The sequence below is a fragment of the Camelus dromedarius genome, chromosome 10 (genome assembly GCF_036321535.1).
Source record: "Camelus dromedarius isolate mCamDro1 chromosome 10, mCamDro1.pat, whole genome shotgun sequence".
NCBI classification, from domain to species: Eukaryota; Metazoa; Chordata; class Mammalia; order Artiodactyla; family Camelidae; genus Camelus; species Camelus dromedarius.
This window is the reverse complement of record NC_087445.1, coordinates 66,926,092-66,947,495: the sequence shown is the minus strand read 5'-3', so window position 1 is coordinate 66,947,495 and position 21,404 is coordinate 66,926,092. Positions and strand designations below refer to the sequence as shown.

The 21,404-nt window shown below is 56.6% G+C and overlaps 1 protein-coding gene across 1 annotated transcript in view; it reads right to left on the bottom strand.

The window, feature by feature from the left end:
- Positions 1 to 18,852, bottom strand: part of DAB2IP (DAB2 interacting protein) — a 189,886-nt gene extending 171,034 nt beyond the window's left edge. Inside the window, exon 1 of the mRNA XM_031450371.2 lies at positions 18,662 to 18,852. Coding sequence (XP_031306231.2) covers positions 18,662 to 18,701 — 40 coding nt within the window. The 5' untranslated portion in view covers positions 18,702 to 18,852. The remainder of the gene's footprint in view (positions 1 to 18,661) is intronic.
- Positions 18,853 to 21,404: the final 2,552 nt, after the last annotated feature.

Below are 21,404 nucleotides of genomic sequence, written 5' to 3'. Positions count from 1 at the left end.
CCGGTGACATGGACATTAGCCACTGTTGGTGCTTTGTCCCATGAAAATGGCCATGTGAGGCAGGAATCCTGTCCAGCTTAAGGTCTGCCATTTCAATGCTTCTCAGGAAGGTCATTGATGACCTCCTTGTTGGTAACACCAAAGGACACCCGTCCACCTTCATCTCACCTCTTGGCCATATTTCACCCCTTGGAAACTCTGATCTCACCATCTCACCATCCTTTCCCGATTTTCCTCCTAGTTCTTTGGTCACTTCCTCCTCTCCTTCACCACCTCATTTTACTCTACTGGGCTACAAAAGCCAGAGCTTGAGATTGTCTGCTTCCCTCTTATCCTTCCAGACTCTCTCCATGGGCAGCTTAAACTCCATCCAGGCCCATGACTTCAACCGCTGTCCTTAGGCTGCTGAGCCCCAAATAATTACTTCCAGGCTAGTCCCAGCACTGTCTGTCGTCTCTTGCCTGAACTTCTGTAAGAACTGAGCTGGTTCCCTGCATCCACTTGGGTCCTCTCCCCGTTGCTCCCTGTCTAAGGGTCATCCTCACATGGCTTTCAAAGTCCAGTGCAGTCCTGTCCCTCCGATCCCTGCTTGAAAGTTTCAGTGGCTTCTTGTTGCCTTTGATCTGGCCCCTGCCTGTTCTTCCAGCCTCACTTCTTGCCATCTCCCCTCTCCGTCTCTGCCTTCAGCCCCCCAGCCAGTTTCTGGGTCCCCAAATACGCAGAGCTGCTTCCCATTACACAGCCTTTACACATGAGGCTCCCCTCCCTGGACCACTCTCCTCCATCCCCTCCCATCCATGCCCTAGTTAATTTCTTCCCATGGCAGCTTCAGGGAAGGCTTCTCCGGCTTTGCACACAACACAGTCTACGCATCCGCAGCTCACGTCTTTGCCCTCTGTGCTGTTTATCACCGTTGGTGACTATACCTTCCTTGTGTGACCACTGGATGAGTGTGTCGCCCTCCCAGGGCTGGACGTAAGGAGCCCCGGGACCATGCCGGGTGTGTTCATTGTTGTATCTCTCCCCACCCCCAGCAAAGGCCTCAGCACAGAGTAGGTGCGCCATGGATGTTTGTGAAATGAATGAGTGAATCCGAGTCTGCCGGCACACCTCCAATGCTGGGCCCTGTTTATCCTTGTTGGACAACGTTAATTGCCAGAAATTTCTACATCTCTGCACAAGGGTAAGCACAAGGGGACACAAGTGTGAGCGCTTTGCCAGGTGCCTCATGTGTTCCCACTTAATTCTCACTCCCACCTCCGAGGATGCTCAGAGAGTGTAAGCAACTTGCAGAACATCACACAGCATGTAAATGCAGAGTCTGTACTCAAACCCATGTCTGTTTGGCTCCAGATCCTAGGCTCTGTTTCCTATAATGCCACACCACCATGTTCACGCCTATGAGGCTTTATACTCGTACAAACTAACCAATTACTTAATCACCTATTGGGCTTATGGACCCCTCAGTTGATGATCAAAGGGAGATTCGAAACCACAGCGACGGAGGTATCATATGATGGACGAACACCCAGGCTCGCAGGCTTCCCGGGGCAGGGATGACTTGAATGGAGAGGGAGAGGAGGGAGCAGAGAGAAGCCTGGATCCAGTGTGTGCAGGGCCCTGAGGGTCACCAAAGATAAACAGTCAAATGTGCAAACCTCGCTTCCCGCTCTGAGGTGTTTGAGAATGAAGTACGCAGAGAGAATGCAGCTGGAGTGAGACACATGGACGGAGGAAGAGCAGGCGGTACTGAGCAGGAGAGTGCTCTGGTTCCCAGGACAGCCTGTTTGAGGGGCCGCAGCCCTGACCGAGTGGATTCAGTCCTGGATGCTTTGATTTCACCTTTCCTGTTTCTCTCACACCCACCCCCACTGAGCACGGCTTCCCTGAGTGCCATGTCACTGGGGCTCCCTCTGGGCCGGGCCCTGGGCTGGGTGCTGGGGACACAGATGAACAGAACCGTTCACATGTGCAGGGGAAGAGAGAGTCCACATCACCCGGGGCCCACGGAGCGCCCCTGAGTGCCACCCCACGTGCTCCTGAGGGAGGCTGGTGGGTGGCTGGGGGGCCCTGATGCCAGCCTGGGCTGGTGGGCCGGAGGGGAGGCTCCAGGAAAGTCTTCCAAGGAGATGACTTCTGAGTGTGTCTTGAAGGAGCAGAGGGAGAAGTCAGCCAGGCGGGGAGGAAACAATCCATGCCAAAGCATGACGGCATGAAAAGGCCAGGCCAGGCCAGCCCAGCGTGCTCGGGATTCCAACCAAACAGCTGGGAGGGAGGGGGCAGGAAAAGGGGCAGAGCTTGGGGGGAGGGGCCCCAAATGCCATGCCCAGGAGCAGGGACTTTGGGCGAACTACTGGGAGATCTTAAGCAGGGGAGGGACGGCCAATGCTTGAGCTTCACACACACACACACACACACACACACACACACAAATCCTTTCATCTGGAAGAGGAAGGTGGATTCCAAGGGCACACCTGGAGGCTAGGAAGAGGACCATCAGAGGAGAGGGCTGACTGCGAGTGAGGAAAGGGGGACAGACAGCTCTTCAGAGGGGCTTGGACAGAAGCAAGATGAGAGATTGGGTGGTTGCTGGAGGAGGGTGCTTTGGGCGGGGGTGGGGGTGGGCACGGTGACTGCCACCCAGATCCCCCCTTGGAGAATAGAGGACTCACTCCCCCGGGTGTGGCTCTCAGCTGTCAGCCCTCTTTGGGGGTGGTCTCTGCTAAAGTGAGCACCGCACTGGAGGTGACAAGTTCTTCCTGGAGTGTCCTACATCAAGTGACGAATCGCCCCAGGGACACAAAGTCCCGGCCCCTTGACACTACTCAGGCAACTCTGGAGGGCCAACCCTGCTCTGGGGTCTTCCCAGGCCCTACAGAGAGGCGCTGAGACCCGCACTTAGACTGCGTGGCGGCTCAGTTTCTCTTGCTCCCTGCCCTTCCCTTCCCTGGGTGCTGAGCCCTCAGGCTGGCCCTGGCAGACCCGCACGCTGACACATCTCAGAGCCTGCTTCAAAGGGTGGATAGGAGTTCGCCGGGCTGTGGAAAGTCAAACCAGGAAGAGGAAACAGCTGGTGCACAGAACCCAGTTGAGGACGATGTTGGGGGCTAGGGTAGGATTACCAGATGAAATACAAGAAACCCAATTAAATGTGAATTTCACATAAACCATGAATACTTTTTTAAAAAATGAGTGTGTCCTATGCTATACTGGGGACATACTTATATTAAAAAGTTATCTGTTATTTACCTCATCCCCTCTGACACCCTCTCTGCCAGCAGCCCACCAGGGGGTCCCCCATGCTGTGGCCCAGGTGCTTCTCAGTTTCCATCTTGTCCCTCCCTTGCTCAAACACCTACAGCATCTCCCCACTGTCCAAACCCTCAACTGGTCATCTGAGGCCCTCTATCGTCTGATCTGCAGCCACTCTCCAACTCTGTCTCCCATCCTTGAATTACAACCCCCTTTCATCTTCCACCTTTGGGGGTTTTGCTCAGCTGTTTCCTCTGCAAATAATGCCCTCCCCTGTGTCCACACTTCCAGAAAGCCCCCCAGATCCCTCTGGGGGGACGGAAGTGGTCATCTCCTCTGAGCAGCAGCGGTAGCACCTTGAGTGAATCATTTCTCATCTCTGAGCTTCCGTTTCCTTGTCTCTAACATGGGGACAATACTGCCTCTCTTAGGTGGCTGATGAAACAAGAGACCATGCTCAGAAAGTACTGGACGCATTCTTGAATGGTGGCACTACCCCACTCTCCATGCCTAGATCAGTGCCTGCCACTCAGTGAGCACAAATGCACTTTTGCTGAATTGAATTGACACAAAGGTCCTGAGCTTTCATAGTTTAACTTGCTTCTTGGAATTGTCATAGCCAACAGTGGAACTCTGACAAATTCAACCTCCTATATTAAGATGATCTGGAAAGAGATGAATAACGAAACCACTGCAATTCTGATTACATAACGGGCTTCCCTCCCAGGTGGCAAAGAAGCAAACCAGCTCCCCGCAAAGGGCCGATTTTAGAACCAAGCCTGGCGCCCAGCCTCTCCAGCTCGGAGCAGTTAATATCCGCCATGCACGTTTCTGTCTCAAGCCCTCCCAGTCCCAGACCACAGAAGGTGATTTCTTGTAACCATTAGCATAATTACCTGACTGCGACACTATAGAGAAGCGATTAGATGAGCCTATGATTTTTGCACAGTTATTTGTCTCAAGTAAGTCACCTGAAGTTCATCTGCCATCAGGATTCATGGCTGTATTCTGTAATCGTAGGGAATTATTTTGCTAATAACAGAGGTACCTTGATCTAATTTAGTTTTAATGCCAGGAGGTGCCCTCCCAGAATAATCAGCTCCAGGGCAATTCCAATTTCCAGGTTGGTTACACGTTCTGGAGAGAAGATTCAATTCAAGGAGGCTGAAGTTAGGTCTTTATCACCAAAAGTCATCTGGGGGCGAAATGGAATCCTACCTCTGCGTGCTTGCAGGAAAAGTGCAGGGAGAGGCTGAGCTGGGGGATCAGGGGCTCCCAGGCAAGAGGAACCACTGGAAGACATCACTGATGGGTGACGACTGGGTTGAGTTAGGACCACAAGGCATTCCCTGGGAGAACCCTAATTTTCCTTGTATTCTTTCATTATCTCATTCATTCTTTTATTCCATTTCTGGGGTCTCTGCCCTGCCAGACCTAGTCTGTGCTGTAATCTGAGTACAAATGTTGATAACAAACCCTTGGGCAGCCCTGTTCTAGGTGCTTTAAATGTATTAACTCATTGCATCCCGTGAGGCAGGTGGGTGCTATTACTATTTCCATTTCACGACGGGAAAAATGAGGCAGAGAGGTTAAGACACTGGCCTCAATTCACTCAGCTAGTAAGGGGCATAGCTGGGATTTGAACTTCAGACTGTAATCGTCCTCAAGTTCATCTATAAGGAAGACTCTGAGCCCACCAGGAATTGTTCAATCCCGAATCTGCTCGCATTTACCCCTCACAACAACTCTGGTCCCATTTTATGGAGGAAGAAGCTGAGTCTCAAGAGGGGGGTGATCTGGCTAAGGTCAGCACAGTGAGTGGAGGAGCTGGGGCTTGAACCCTGAGCTTCTGACTCTGGACCCAGTGCTACACTGGCTAAAGCCAGGAATTCCGAGCAGCGTCTTTGAACAGTTCTGGAAGCAGGCTGGGTATCATGTAATTAAACTAAATGCACACTGACCAGCCACCCAACTCTGTGCTTTCCTTCCCGCTTTGGAGCCATTCCTTTTCCCCATCCCCCACCCCTCGCCCCAGAAACCGAGCGTCCTCTGCTGTCCTGCCAAACAAAGCCCCCTGCCCATTCTTGTTCACTCACTCATCTGTTTATGCTGTCAGCAGAGGGCTGTAGGGTTCAGCGGGAGGGGCCGGAAGGTCGACGGGGCTCTGCCACTCCATTCTGCTCTAAGCCTTGGTCTTCTTATCTGTTCTGGAAGGAGGTGGGTTCTTTCTGAACTGATGGAGCCACAGAACCCTGATTTCAAGTGAAAAATTTCAGGCAAGCGCAAAGTTCACAGCAGGTGAATGCGAGCTGCTCGGGGCAGAGCTGTCAGGGGAAGAGGGGTCTCTCCTGTTTGGCAACCTCTAGGCATCTCCTTGGGACTCCAGGACTCCTCTGTCCACCACTGGCCTGGACAGAGTGTCTTGGTTCTTGGGGTTTTTAGAGCCAAGGAATCTGGGTCCACTGATCCCCGAAGTGCTGAGTGGGCAGCTAAATGCCCTCCTGACAGCCTTCCATCCACCTGAACACCCATCCTGCCTTGTTGGTGTCACCAAGGGCCAAATCTGAGAGGGGCCTGTCAGCAAGGCCAGGCTGTGCCCAAGCCCCTGCCCCTGGGAAAGGAGCCTCCCAGGAGTCTCAGCGCAGAGAAGTGCTCCCTGCTTCTCCCTGCCATCCTGTGGGGTCAGTCTGTCCTGGCACATTGGCCAGAAGGATTGCCTACTCCTTTCACCACGACTCTGCCCATTTGTTTTCTCTCTTGTCCTCTCCCTGTTCTAAAACCATGTTTGTTTGTTTGTTTTTAATCCCTCCCTCTCTCCCACCTTCCTCCAACAAGAGCTCACTAGTCCCCAGCTTTCTGTGCTAGGGCTAAGGCTTCAGGAGGAATGAGCCGACTTCACTGGTAGAGACAGCTGTACGCTGGAGTGATTGGTGCCACCAATGCCCCAGGCCTCACTCACTGGGGCTGGGAAGGCTTCCTGGAGGCAGTGGTGACAAAAGGGGCACCAACGCATAAACAGGAGTTAGCTCATTTTGGGGGCCATTGCAGATGGGGTGAGGTAAGAGCCTTAAAGGGCTGTCCAAGGGCGGTGGACTTGATCCTGAGGGTCCTGGGACGCCAGTGGAGGGCTTAAGCAGGGCAGGTGGGGAAGCTAGACATGCATTTTAGAAGCTCATCTGGCTGCACACGGTTGGGGATGGGGAGCCGGAACAATGGGGCTTCCCTTCCCCCGTCACTTCCCCACCCTCACCGTCCTTCTATACACTCCACACAGCCAGCCGTGGTTCCCTCTGAGACACAGCACGTGGACAGAAGGGAAGAGAGGAGAGGCTCTGGGCTGCTGGCTGTTCCCACACTGGCCTGGCCCCCAGCCAGCAGGACAGCCCTTGACCCCTTCACCCCCAGGAGCAAGGGTCAGGATTAGTTTAAATCTCCATCCCCACTGACTGGGATGCTTTGATTTCTGGGCCTCTGAAAAGGATCTGTTTGTGAACAAGAATTCAGATAGGTTAGCCTCCCCACCCCCTCCAGCACCTTCTATCCAAATCCTGGCTCTCACAAGCCCCTGCCCCAGCTAGCAGCCCCTCTCAACCCTGGCTCACTGCCCCTCCTCCGCGCCAAGGCGGGGGGAGGGGGAGGTTTCATCCCCAAACACAAGCTCTTTTGTTCCACCACTCAGCTCAGGCCTTGGCTCTGCATTGCATTGGTGGAGGCTTTACTGGCACTCAGTGAGCCCCGGGTCAGAGAAGGATGAGGCGTGGAGTGGGCATTGAGGGGCTGGGGACAGGGGCTGGAGGACAGGCGATTTCTGACTGCAGCTTTGGTCCCTGTCCCTCCCCTGTTCAAATCTCTCCCTCAGCTCCTGCTTACTCTGGGACAGTGGTTCCTAATCGGGGGCAATTTTATCCCACAGGGAACATTTTTGGATGTCTAGAGACATTTTTGGTTGTCAGGACTTGGGCTGGGGCGAACGGCAGATTTGGTACTGGCCTCGAGTGAGAAGAGGCCAGGGATGCTGCAAAACACCCCCCAGTGCCCAGGTCAGTCCCCACAACAGAGTCCCCAGCCCTACCTGTCAGCAGTGCCGAGGCTGAGAACCTCTGCCTGCGGGTACAGCGCCCTCACACTGTGTCCTCAGCTGTGACCCAGCCTTCAGGCCCATCACTCCCAAGCCACCTCTGCACCCTGGTCCATGCTGTTTCCCTTGCTAGGGCACCCTCCTGGCTGCCATCCACGAAATCTGATTTCTCTCCACCCCCTCCTACCTGTTGGGACCCCTCCTTGCTGCTTGCACCAGCCCCAGCTGCCCTCTCCCAGAAGCTGTCTCTGACTCCCTGATAACCGATTTCTCGCTTCCCTGATCAGCACCCCACCAACTTTAGCCCTCAGGTTGCGAGCAGGCCAGGTAGGTCAAGAGCCCAGGCCCCTGGCACCTCTAACACAGCCCCACCTCCCTCTCCCTGGCACAGGACCAGGCACTTGGGGTGCTCAGCGCAGACTCACAGTGGCACACAGCGGGGTGCACGCTGGCTTTGGAGTCAGTAGGACTAGGGTTCAGATCCTGCTCTGCTACTTCCTATTGGTGGGACCAATTGCCAAACGACTCTGTGCCTGTTTCCTCCTCTGGAAGCTGGGGATGGGTGTTCCAGCAAGAGTTCTGTGAGCCGTGCACTTGCCCTTCCCGCTCCGTGCTCCCCGTCTGGCTGGCTGACCTCACTGAGGTGCCCCTGTCTCTGGCCAGTCTCAGATGGAGAACCACCTACTCTTGGGGCCAAGACTAGGAGGATTAGAGTTGCCCTCCTCCTTCTCCCCAGAAGCTGGGCTTGCTCTGGGCAGCTGAGGACCTTGGGGAAGGAGACCTCTGAAGCCCGAGGTTCAGGAAGCCGGAGGCTGGCAGGCCTGGGTGAGTGGCAGCTCAGAGCCACTGCCCTCTTGACTCCCAGACTCCTCAGCCTCTCTCTAAACACTCTTCCCAGCTTCCCAGCCCCCTCCCAGAGGCATATCCTCTGGGGACTGTGACCTCCTGAGGTAGGCAGCCACCCACACTTAGCAGAGCTTGCTCAGGGAGGGACACTGTGCTGGGCAGAGGTGTGGTTTGGGGCTTTAAGAATTCTGGGGATACAGCACAATGGCGGCTCTCCAGGGCTTGGACCTATTCATGGCTCCCAGGGTGTGGGATGAAACCAAGCACCGGAGACTGGCCCCCCTAACCTCTCCAAGCTCCTCCATTGCCTCCCCCACCTGGATTTTGGGGTCCAGCCTCACTGAATTGCTGCAGGTTTCCAGTAGCCACTGTGGTCCTCGACTCCAGATCATCCCCGGCAGGTCCCTCTGCTGCTCACTGCCTCCTTCCACAAGCCAAGCCCTGGTTATCTTTAAGCTCAGCATCTTCCCTGCTCATCCCTCCCCCACCGGCCTTCCTGTCCTGAGCTGTCATTGTAGCTTTAGGCCCCTGTCCTGAGCTTCCCCCTGAGAGAATGGACCCAGCCTGGCGCTTCCCCAGGCCTCCAGGGCCCTGTAAGGAGCTAGCCTGCAGGATGTGCTCTGCACAAATGAAAAGAAGTGAATGTGGGCAAGGAAAGGAGATCCAGTCCCAGTGGCTGCCCCTCAGAATCTCCTGCTAGGGGTGGAGGAGGAGGGGAAGGTGGGGGAGGAACTGAAATGTTCCAATACCCAGGTTCCCCTCTAGACTAACTGAATCCAAATCTCCAGGGACGAGGCTGGTGCCATGCCAGCCCACAGTGAGGGTTAGAACTCTCTGGATGGCTGGAATCGGCCCGTGAATCGGCCCGTGTCCCCTCCCCCTTCCTGGGTGCAATGGATGCCCCTGGCAAGTGAGCTGATTCCTGGGGTGGGGGGCTGCCAGTGCTCTTTAATACCCGCGTGTTGCACTCACCAGAGGAGCCCTCTACACCCTGCGCTAGACCATTCATTCAACAAACATCCAGCAAAAAGGGACACAGAGACAAGGCTGGCACCCAGGGGCGACGAGGCTGCCCCCAGAGCGCTGAGTGGAACTGAGTGGGGAGCAGAGGAGGATGAAGGGTGTTGCAGCACCAGTTGGAGAGTCCCCTGGTCTGGGGTGGGGACTGGAAGCAGACTGGGAGACGGGAGGCTGCAGATGAGGAAGGGTCAGGGGCTGTGGTGGCTTGGCTAGAGGAGGAGGAAGGGAAGGCTGTTGGGAAGACTGAGAAGGGACAAGAGAGGCGGGGGGGTGGCATGAAGGTCAACGTGTGTGCAGGTAATAAGAGATTAACACAATGACAATCTCAGGAATAATAACAATAATAGCCACCTGAGTGCTAATTCTGCCTGAACGAATCTAGAACTGTTTTCAAAGAATTACCAGTTTACTCTCCCAGTAACCTGCGAGAAAAGGACTGATGTGTGTAATCATCCCATCTCACTGACGAGAAAACTGAGGCTCAGGGAAGTTATACAGTTTTCCCATAACCATGTGCTACCTGGTTAGTGGCTGGGATCTGATGCAGATGGGCCACCAGTCCAGGGACCCTTCCCTGGGCTACCCCCAGCCCACCCCCAGGGCCGCTAGGCCCCGAGGAGCAGTAAGCCAGTGCCCCAGGAGGACATCCTGCACTTGGGAGTTGGGGCTCCTCTAGCGGACTTGGGGGGAGCAGTCTAGGGGAGGGGGTGGTGCCGAGGACCATGAGGTCGGGCAGTGAGGGAGCTGTGCAGGAGCAGGGGGGCTGGGGGTGCTGACGGAGTGGGGAGCAGAGGAAGGGATGGAGCCCTGGACTTGTTGAAGGAGGAGAAGGGTGGGTGGAGGGGCTGATTAGGGGGTCCCCAGGCAGTCAGGCATGGGATGCAGAGCTCAGAGCCATCTGGCCTCAGCCGGTAGTTGAGGGAAGGAGGCGGAGCGGAAGCATAAGCACCAGTGGGCCTGGAGGGGCCTAGAGGGGCTTCAGGACCTGGAGCCTGACTCCTCTCACTGCCCCCAAGTCTGTGTACCTGAATTGGGGGGGGGGGAGCGCCGCAGGAGGGGAGGGGGCAGGGCCAGAGCAGGGTGGGGCCCTGTCCATCCGCTCCATCGGCTCCCAGCTGTCAGGGGCCCAGTCTGGGAGCATGGCCTCAGGAGATCGGGCTCACTCACCCCAACGCGGCCCTCCACAGAGCTGGCCAAGGGAAAGACTGCAAGATCTCAGAGCAGGCACCCTCCTAGGCACCCTGGCTTCTAGGCTGTGGACTTGGCAAAGCCACTTGGTCAGGGATAGTGTCAGCAGGAGAGAAAGGTCTCTACTGGCCCCCTCCCAGTGGCGGGGGTAGGGGGGCAGGGAGGACACCAGATACCAGGAGGGAAACCAGGGACCGAGCTGGGAGAGCCCCAGAGGGCTCCAGAGTGAGGCCCTGAACCCAGCCACCTGGGCTTCAGGAGGTCAGAGCCCACCCTCGCTCCCTCCCCTGACCTGTCTGGCCACCTGCTAGTTCGACTTCAGCAGAGTTCCAGGTCCCCTCCCTCCATTGCCACTGCTCAGAGCTGCAGCCTGCCCGTCCACCCTCTTCTCAGTGCCTAACGTTCCACCATTAGTAATGGCGGGGGAGGCCATTTGTCTGATATTTGGGTCAAGGGAGAGAGTCCTGGGCAGAGGTGCGATTGGGGGCAGGGAACAGGCACCCCGGCCATTTCAGGAACTATGGTCCCCTGAGCTGACTTTTCGGGCGCACAGCCTGCCTCGTTCTGGCACTGGGTCTGTGGTACCCTGGGGTGGGAGTGTGGGGCCCCCACACCCTCACAAGCTCACTCATGGGTGATTGCAGACACAGGCAGTGGAGAAGGAGACCCACCTGCAGGCACCGTGTCCTAGTGGCGAGGTGCTCATGCCCTCAACACGCATTCCTGTGGGTGCATACACACACACTCACACACCACATCCACAGAGGCACAGGGGGATGTAGGTCACCCGCCGGAGAGCCTGGGGTCTGAGGTTGTGAGGATCCAGCCATCCAGGCACACGCATCCAGACTGGACAGAAATACCTCCCTCCCTTCGCCTGCCTCTTCTCCCTACTCGCCTGTGTCAATCTGACCTGAAGCCTCTCTAGGCTTCTGTTTGGTTTCCCCGGAATGTCACTGACTGAGACTGCAGAACCTGACTCTGTCCAGGGGAAGGGCAGGGTTCCTGGACCCTGTGGCTTTTTCTGTGTGTGTGTGTGTCGGTCCCTGTGCAGGGCAACATGGAGTCTACAAGAGACAGAGGGCCATGGCCCCACCCAGAAGACTTCCAAGGCATAGCCCATGAGATGTCCCAGGACCAGATGGGGTATTGACCAAGAGGGTACAGTCAAAGAGAGAGGAACAGAGCAACCTCAACTCGGCTGGTCAGGGCTGGCTTCCTGGGGGAGGTGGCAGGACCTTGGCTGGGGAAGTGAGTGAAGGTTTCAAAAAGCCTAGGAAAGGGAGTGGCACTGACGCAGCCTCAGCCACTCCTATCCTCCACCCTGGAACTGAGTCCTCTCTGGGGGTCACATCTGGAAGGACCATCACAAACTCTTCTACAGAAAACCCCTGGTTGGCACTGCAGGCCCTTCAGACACAGCAAGCCCAGAACATCACTCCCCCTCCCACCCAGAATCCATTCTTCCACCCACATCCCCTTCTCAGTGTGGACACCAACATTCCTGCCACACAGGCCAGAAACCAGGTCACCCTGACCTCTTTTCTCACCCCACCCCCTCAGCCTCCAACTTTTCAATCTGGCTCATGGAGCAGCTCACAGCCCAGAAGTGAAGGCAGGGAAGCAAATGGCCTGTACTCATCAGCATGCTGCAGGAGAGCAGGAAACCCAGGGTACCCGGAAGCTCAAATGAGGTAGTCAGGGAAGGCTTCCTGGAGGAGGTGACAGCCAAGGTTCAACCTCAGACTGAGCAGGAGTGGCCAGATTAGGGGAGGAGTAGTGGGGAGAGCTGAGATGGGGAAGTGTTCCAGGCAGGGGGAACAGTAGGTACAAGGTGAGGGAGTAGATGGAGGGCAGTGCATTCAAGGCAGAAATGAATTCATCACGATGGAGTGGAAAGAAGGGGTGTGCTGGAGACAAGAGCGGAGGTGTCATCCAGGGTTCAGACGGTGGACTGCCTTGATGCTCTGGTAATGAGCTTAGACTCTCTCCTGCTGCAGTGGGTGCCCCGTGGGACTTTAAGATGCCTGTGAGTGGCTCCTTTGGCTGCACATAGAGGAGGAGTTTGGGGGATGAGTGGAGACAGGAATCCCCAGGAGGGGGCGAGGCAACTGTCTAGGAGTCCAAGGTGGAGCCTGGCCTGAGGTGGGGGCTGGGAGTTGGAGAGTCAGGGTACCACGGGGTACCCACGAGGGAGGGGCCAGCCCAAGGCAGCCACCGTCCAGGATGATATGAGGAATGATCTGCGAGGCAGCTACTGCTATCCCCGCTCCTTTGATGAAGAGGCTGGGGCTCACAGAGCCACGTGGCCCAGACCCCGGAGGTGCCGCAGGACGGAAACCCAGGCCTGTGCATGAGGACAAGTGTGAAATGTCTCTGCTTCCTAAACAGCAGGGGGTCCGGTGGCAGCCACTGCCTCCTTCTCCCCCCAGGAGCCCCTCTCCTTGGGGGCCAGCTCCTCTCTCCTCAGCTTCCTCCTGCTCTGCCTGGCCCAGCTCCAGGTGCCGGGGCCGCCTTCCCACCCTCCCAGGCCTCACTCCCTGGCCTTCTTGTACGGACAGCTGCTCGGGCTTGGGCGCATCAATGATGTAAGCCCCTCCCCGTCCGGCCTCATTGTTCTTCTTTATTGACTCTTCTTGCTTTTGCTTCTTCCCAGAGTCCTGTGGGGCAAAAAGGGGGGCTGCACCACTCGTCCACCTGCCCAGCTGGGGAAGGTCAGAGGCCCAGGCAAAGCCAGCCAGCAGGACTGGGGCTCTCCTGAGCACAGAGAAGGGCTCTGGACTGGGGGCTGGAATACCCAGGGGGCAGCCCAGAGTGGTGGGCAGGAGCACAGGCTGGGTTTGAATCATGGGTGCCCCCACTAGCTTGTAACCTTGGGCCCTTATAAGCCTCAGTGGTTTCATCTGAGCAATGGAGCTGTTCCTTCCTCTGTAAGGAGCCAATGACTCCAGGCAGAACATTTTGCACAGAGCTGGGCACATAGTGAAAGCTCAGTAAATGGTCCCCCCTGCCTCTCTGGCCTGATTCCTTCACCTGTGAAAGGACCTCAGGTGGGAATGTGGCTTCTCCTGTTCCTTAGAGCCATCAAGCAAGACAGAAGGATTGTCACCCCTTCACCACCCTGGGTAGGCTGGGCTGTCATTGTTACCTCAATTTCACAGATGGGGAAACTGAGGCTTGCTAAGGGCCCAGGTCTTTGCCCAGGGCCTGTAGAGTTAACTGATTGGCAGAGCCAGGAGGGGGCCGTAGGGTCTTATCCCTGAGAGGTAGAGCAGACCTGAACCACCTGTCTTCCCAGTGATCCGTCCACACAGACGCAGCCTCAGAGAGGGGCTGAGTGGGCACTGGTTCAAAGACAGTCTCGGGGGTAGGGCAAACTGCCATGACTCTCAGATCTGACATTCACTCGCTGTGTGACTTTGGGTGAGTCCCTCAGCCTCTCTGAACATGAGAACGATGATATCAACCTTGCAGTGTGGGGGAAAGGGGAAGTGAGATGGTGGATGTCAGGCATGTGGCCGGCCACAGAGCTATTTTTTTATGGTTATTTTCTATTTGTTACCAGCTGAGGCAAACTGCTTGTGACATCTTCAGCTTCCCCCTCTCATAGGGGAAGGGCCAGGGAGTGGTGACATCAGGCCCCTGACAGCTTCTAGCCCAAAATAGCCCTCTCTTTAGACCAACTCTCTCCCATTGCAGTTCCTACTGTCCCCAGCTGAGTTGACATCACCTTCAGCTGTGGCTCCTGCCCCATCATGCCTGTCCCCTGAACTGCTCCACAAGCAGTCCTGAGGAGGCAGGATTTTAGGCGACACCTTTGGCATAGGAACGACTCTCAGAAATGAAGCCCCTGGACTCTGCAGCAACCTGGGTTAAATCACTGACCTCGCTGTAAGGTTTTGGTGTCACTTACCTTCCCTGAGCCTCAGTTTCCTCATCTGGAAAATGGAGCTATAACAGCAACCTACCAGGTTTACTGTGAGGATTCAAATAGGCAACATACATAAAGGACCTTGCATGGAGCTGGGCCTGGAGCAGGTGCTCAATAAATAGTCCTGGTTATTATACCTGCAGCACTTGGACGTTTACAAAATCACCTCCTTCTGCCTCCCTACTAGGGTGCCCAGCTGGAGCGAGTATCCTTTGCTGGTTATCCTCGGAAAGAAGTGGAAGGTTCTGAGCTGCCTGCCCTGCCCCCAGGATTTCCAAAGCAAGCAGCCCCTTCCAAAGTTTTTATCCTGGCTGTCTGTCTGAGCCGGACTCCCTCTCCTCTGAATCATGAACTCACTCTAACAGGTGTCCAGCCTCACGCGGTTTTACCTCGGCCCTCCTTTGGAGACCCCAGCCAGGACTGGGTCTGCTCATTCGTCAAAGACATTGAGTCCGAACAAGGAACAGGGACTTGGTCCAGGCCACCTGATGGCAGAGGGAAACTAGATGGGGCTCAGGCTGCAGGGAGGGAAGAGGGTGCCAAGTGCTGAGTTGGATTTAGAATCTCAGATGGGCAGAGCTGTAGCATCTGGGGGTGTGGAGTGCGTTACCCTCAACGGACAGCTAAGGAAACAGAAGCCCAGAGAGGAGGAGGATGCCTGAGGGCGCGGAGCAAGTTAAGGGCGGAATCCAGCTGGTACTGGATCACCATTCAGTCCTTCATTCATTCATCCAGTGAATGTGTATTGAGCATCTTCTCAGAGGCTCTGGCAGGACCCTAGGGGTATAGTGGCAAACAAGATCCAGCCCCTGTCCCCAAGGGTGTCGTGGTCTTGAGTGGGAGTCAGGTCAGCGACCCGGTGATTCCCTTGTCCCCCTCCTCCGCAATCACAGGCACATAGGATGGAGACGCTTCTCTGGGCTAAACTTTCCATGCAGCTCTGAAGGGCCCATACCAGAGCCAGTCAGTCAGACCTTGTCTGGGCCTCGCCCCCGTCAACACATGGGGAAACCGAGGCCCCTCCATGGAGACCTCTGCTAGCTCCCTGCTCCTTGCCTTCCTTCTTCTGCTTGTTGCATAAAGAAACCCCTGCTCCTGTGTTTGCCACTCCCCTAGCCATGGTCTGAGCCCGGGCTGGCCTTGCTCTAAGGGTCCCTCATCTCAGCACCCCTTATGGGGCTCAGCCCTGTCTGCTAAGATGCCCTAAATGCACCTGAGGTGTCCAGAACTTCAGTGTCAGTGGCTGGGGATGGAACTCCTTTCAGCCTCTGAACACCTGGTGAATGGAACCACCAGGATAGCCACTGGCTGAAAGGGAGTCTTGCTCAGAGTCCCACCCCCAAGCAATGCCTCTCCCAGCCCTGTCCCCATCGAGGCTCCTGAGCCCCCAAGGAGCTCCGCTTGCCAACCCCTGACCAGAAGCCTCACCCTCACTGGCAGTGTCAGAAAACCCTCTGAAGTTTCTCTGGCCTCCATGCCTTTGCACCTGCTGTTCTGTCTGCCTGGAATGCCTTTCCTTACCTCTTTGGCTGGGCCAACTGAATCGTCTGCTCACTCATTCAACAAGTATTTATTAGAAGCTTACTACACATTAGGCAGAGAGCTATGTTCTGGGAATAACAGCTGTCAGATATCTTAGAGATTAGTGGGGGATACAGAGGTTCAACACGTACACATATGCTAATGTGCAGTGCAAATAGGAACAGATCCTATAAAGGAAAAGAGAGACTAGGAGAGTGGGATCTAATTTAATGAATGGGGAGCATGATCTAGGGAAGGCTTCTCTGAGGAAGTGACTGTCAGTTGAGATTGGGAGGAGGAGGAATTAGCTCAGTGAAGAGTGAGAGGAAAGAGTATTCCAGGCAATGGAAATAGCATGTGCAAAGGCCCTGGGGTGACAACTAGTTTGGTGAGTATGAGGCAAGTCATATCAGTATGGCTGGAACCTATAGAGTGAGGGGGTGAGGGCAGAAGAGTCAGGTCGGAAAAGGAGGCAGAAGAGGCAAACCTTGGTGAAGGGACCATGTGGGCAGCGGCGGGGGGGGGGGGGGGGGTCCAAGAGAAGGAACCAGAAAAAGAGACTGAAAAATGGATGGGAGAATATCAGGAGACTGGCCTATCCCAGAAGCGCATGAAGAACAGGTGTCTCAAAAGATAGAGTTATCCACTTCTTCAGTGGAGGAGTCACCTCTAGGAAGCTTTCCTTGACTCCAGATGTGGCCTTCCCCATCAGAGTGTTTACCTCTCTCCCAGTCTAGCCTGGGAATGTCACAAAGGCAGAGACAAGGTTTGACTTGTCTCTCCAAATCCAAACTTAGTCCAGATCCCAAAAGTAGCATTTGTTTGTTAGGTGAATAAATGTGTGTTGATCTAGGATCAGAGAGGAAGTGACTCAGGCCACAGATTTCCCTTGCTGCCCTGACCAAGATGGCCCCTTCAGCTCTGGTGCTCCAGGGCACCCTCTCTCGGCTGAGCCTGGGGCCACTCCCAAGGACAGCCTGGGCCCCCTCCATTCCTGCCCACCCTTCCCCTGTCCCTTCCTCTCAGATCCCAGGCACCTCGCCGCCTGACCAGCTTCCAGAAGACCAGCAACAGGCTCCCACAACAGGTGACAAGGTATGATGGTGCACAGACCCTTCAATTAGGGGGCAAGCAGCCTCAGCTGCCAGGGGCCCGGGGCTTACCCTGCCCTAAGACTGCCTCTCGCAACCCCGGGGGGGACAGCGGCTGGGGGGGGGGCCTGTGGGTTCCTGAGACATCACTGGGTTCCAGGTGGGGAGATGGCACCCCAAAGGATTTGGAGACTTGCTTGGCCACGGGTTTGTTCCCCAGGCAAGTGTCTGTGCCCTCTGTGGGGTTGCACCCAGGCATCCCTGTGCCAAGCTTCAGGTGGGGAACCTCTGGAGACAGGGGAGACAGGCAGGCCTGTCGCGTACCCCAGACTGTCTGCCCTGCCGCCCCCTCACCCCACCCCACCCCACCCCGAGGAACTCATCACTCTGAATCCCGTCTCGTCTGTATCATTTGTCTGTCTCCCATTGGAGGCTGGGAGCTTTTCCAGGGCCCGGGCTTCGCCTCCCCTCCCTCTCTCCCCTCAACTCTTTCCTCCCTCCATTCACTAAACACAAACTGTTTCTTAGGCTTGAGTTCTTTATTTCTGCACCCTTGACCCTGACACAAAGCCTGGCTCACGGCGGTCACTGGGCCTGCGTCCACTGGCCCCACAACTGCCCCAAGATGCCAGGCCCATGGGCTTGGTCTCGCCAAACTCCCCTGAGGGGTACAGCTCCAAACATGGCAAAGGGCCCCCTCTCCCTGGAAAGAGCTGAGGCCGACAGGAGGGAGGAAATTTGGCCTTGAATCTAGGCCTGGTGGCCAGGCCTGGCTGGGGTGGGGGTGGGGGTCCAGAGGGAGGAGGACATAGTTTTCTTCGCAGAGACCTTGGTCCCAGGAAGACCTGGGCCCCAAAAAGGCTGATCCAAGCAGGGATGGAATAGCCCTCCTCTCTCAGGCCCACAGGGCCCTCTCCCTACCAAGCCCTAAAGCCTGCTGCCCCCCAGGTCTCCCCTCAGGCCCTGAGCCCCCTCCTGCCCCCTCTCCTTTGCACATCCAAGGAGACAGCCAGTGTCCCGGGTGTCCTAGACGCGGGTGTGCAGCCTGGTCAGGCTGAGCCATCAGGTCTGAGTTACTTGCACCCCTGGGGCCCCAAACCTGCAGAAACTGGCATGGCTGAACCATTCCGAGCCTTACAAGTCCCTGCCATGGGCTCTCGGGCTCTCAGGCTCTCAGGAAGGGTCCCAAGCAACTTTTCCCCAACAATCTGCCCAGGGTTTGCAGGGAGGCTGCGTCAGGGGCAGCTCCCCGGTGGCAGCCCCTGGGGCCCTGCGAAGCGGTGGGGAGTGCTTTCAGCCTGGCTTTAATTACAGACTGCGTTCCTGGTGCCTGGTCCATCTATATTTATCTGCAGGATCTCACTAATTAAATTCCCCGCAGCACCCGGCAGGCCTGTGGACAGCGAGCGAGTGAGGCAGACAGGCAGGGGGGCTGCAAACTTCCTTCCTTTCCTTCTTGGCCAAGAGCAAAACAGAAGCAGACCAAACTCCCTCTCCCTCCCCCCACCCCCCACCCCCGCCAGCACCCACGTCCAAGGGGCTGCCCAAAGTCCCGCTCCAGGGACACTCCAGCTCTGTGCTCTGTAGTTCCCTGGGCACCCAGGACCCACAGGTCCCAAGACCAGACAGTGCCCAGCTTCCTCCCCCCTTCCACTCGGATTCCTGCAGCAAACAGAAAAGTCTGCCTGAGCGGCCACTGAATCCCCAACTCTGCCACTTTGCCGTGCTTCTTACCGTAGGAGTCGTCTTGGTCCAGGAGGGAGTCGGGCTCCATGGCGTATGGGCCCCCAGCCCCTGGCCCCACCTGATTTATGAACCGAGGCTGTCTCCATGAGCGTCTGGGTTTCTCCTTTTGTATTCCATCTGGCGGCTTTTCCAACTAGATGACTGGGTATTCCTGCAAACAGGCCCCTTTCCAGCCCTCGCCTTCATACAGTACATTTAAAGTAGCAGTAACCTCTTTTTCCTCCCCCCGCAGCCTGGCTGGAAACATTAGAAGGGACCGAAGCAGCGAGATGTCTAAAATAGGAAGACGCCAGGGACGACTGGCCTGGCTGCCCGCGACGCTGGCTGCGGGGATCTGGCCCGGCTGTGCAGATGGAAAAGCTCAGAGGTAAGGCTGAGCCTGGGCTGAGCATCTGGAAGCTACTCTGGGGCCCTGGGGTCTGTGAGGAGGGGGGAGGCTGACCCACCCGTGGGAGGGGATGGGGGTTCCGCTCTGTTCACCACCCAGCGCCCAAACCCCAGGGGCTTCTCCCAGGCCTTGCTGGAACCTCCCACTCAAATCTGTTCCACAGACATTTCCTGCAGTGTGGGGGATGCAGAAATTGACTCATCCATCCATTCAGTCAGACGCTAGGTTTTTTTTTGAGCATCTACTCGGCGCCAGACACCGGGCCAGGTGCTGGGTTTGCAGCGGGGAGCAAGTGGCAGTGTCTCGTCTCTTGGAGCTCACAGGTAAACAGGTCAGTGCAATGCAATGCATGCCATAAGCACTGTGGGAGCATGAAGAAGGGCTGCCTCACCCAGACTGGGGAGGTGGTCGGGGAAGCCTTCCTGGAGGAATGGACATCTAAGCTGGGGCTTCGTGGATGAGTAGGAGTAAGCCAGGTGAAGGATTTGCCAGGTGGAGACAGTGGCCTGTGCCAAAGCCTCGAAATGAGAGCGTACTTGGAGGGTTCAGCGCCTCCCAGATAAGTTCCAGGTGGTTGGAGCAGCAGTTGAAGCAGGGGTGGTGCAGGGAGATGGAGCCATGGGGAGAAGCAGGGGAGGGTCGGGCAGGGTCTCACAGGGATGGTTCTCAGGCTTGGCTCAGGGGATGGCCCGTGGGAGTGACACATTCCAACTTGTCCTTTAGAAAGGCCTCTCTGGCTACTGTGTAAGAGGCGGGCACCAGGGCAGGGCTGGACCGGGGAGGCTGTCAAGATCCCCACGGAGAAGGACACGTGGCCTCTAGCAGCGGAACAGCTATAATAAGGCTGGGTGCCGCTCACTGAGCAGCCACCAGAGCCGGGCACCACCCGAGTGTTACCCTCATTGTCTCCTTCACTCCTCAGTGACCACCCCCTACCCCCAGCAGAAACTCTGCTCGTCCTGTTTTGCAGATGAGGGCAATGCAGCTTAGAGAGGCGAAGTGACTTGTTCGAGGCTTGTGAGTAGCCTTCAGGCCAGGCCTGGACCTCAGAGAGGTGACAGCCTTGGCACTGGGGGACTGGAGGAGAACAAAGAGGCAGTAATCCAATCTGCATCAGACCCAGAATACGGAATAGGGCCGCAGGGTTGTGGGAGAGGGAGGGTGTCATTGGGTCCAATCAAGGAAGGCTGCCTGGGTGAGGAGGCATCTGAACAGGACAGAGAGAAGAGCAGGATTTGGGTAAGTAAGCAAGGGAAGATGAGGGCATCCCAGGAAGAGGGAATAGCACAAGCAGAGATGCGGAGGCAGGAAGGCAGCAATGGGAATGACAGCTGATTGGGAGAATGTCAGGGCAGATGAGCCGACTGGGGCTAGAGCAAGAGGGCATGGAGTGACAGCCTGGAGTGCGGGCCTGGTCCAGGAGGTGATCACAGCCCCGAAGGCCTCTATTTCAGAGAATGGTCGTCATCCCAACGGAGGCCTGGGCACGCCTGCCGACAGCCGCTCCTCAGTCTTCTCCTTAACGCTCTGTACTTACAGCAAGAGAAACTTTCTGCCCGCACAAAATCACTAGAATATTCAAAGCCAAGCTTCAGCGACCAGATTTTTGGAGACATGGCTCTGGGGCTGAGGCAGAGGGAACATCAGGAGGAGGGAGATGCCAGGAGGCTGGCAGGAGGGCCCAGGCCAGGAGAGGCAGGGCAGGAAAGACCCACCTGGGCCCCTCCCAGACACCCGCCGCTGCCCAGCCGCTCCCAGAGCAGCCAGTGGCTGCCGACGGGTTGGCTCAGCCTCAGGGAAGCGCCTTCTGTCACCCTTCACCGCCCCTCCTTGATGACAGAGATCCCAGCTCCCAACCTCCCGCTGCCTTAATTACAGGGAGGTCAGGCCCTACCCTGGCAGCTCCGGGACCTGGCTCCCTGGATCTCTGACTCAGCGGGTGTTGGGGGCAGGCTGCAGTTGGGGAAGGGGGTCTAGAAGTGGTGGTTGGGGCCCCCCCGACCACCAGGCAACAGGTGAGTTCAGGTCCAGTGCGCACCCTTCCCCAGTGCCCCAGGGTCTCTGCGAATTCTGGAAGCTCAAGGGATTCGGGGGCTCACTTGCACATAGGCACCTGTGGTCTCTTTCTGGCTATAGTGTGATGGGGCTGAAATCAACCACCTGGGTTTCCATCCAGGCTGTGCTGCTCACAAGCTGGGTGACACCGAGGTAGTTACCCATCCATGGGAGTCATTGGTGGAATGGGCCTCTCCTGGCCCCTCCTCATCGGGTGGGTGGTTGTGAGGATTATCTGGGCTAAGGTGCATTAGGGCTTTAGGGTGGGACCAGGCTGGCGTGGGTTAA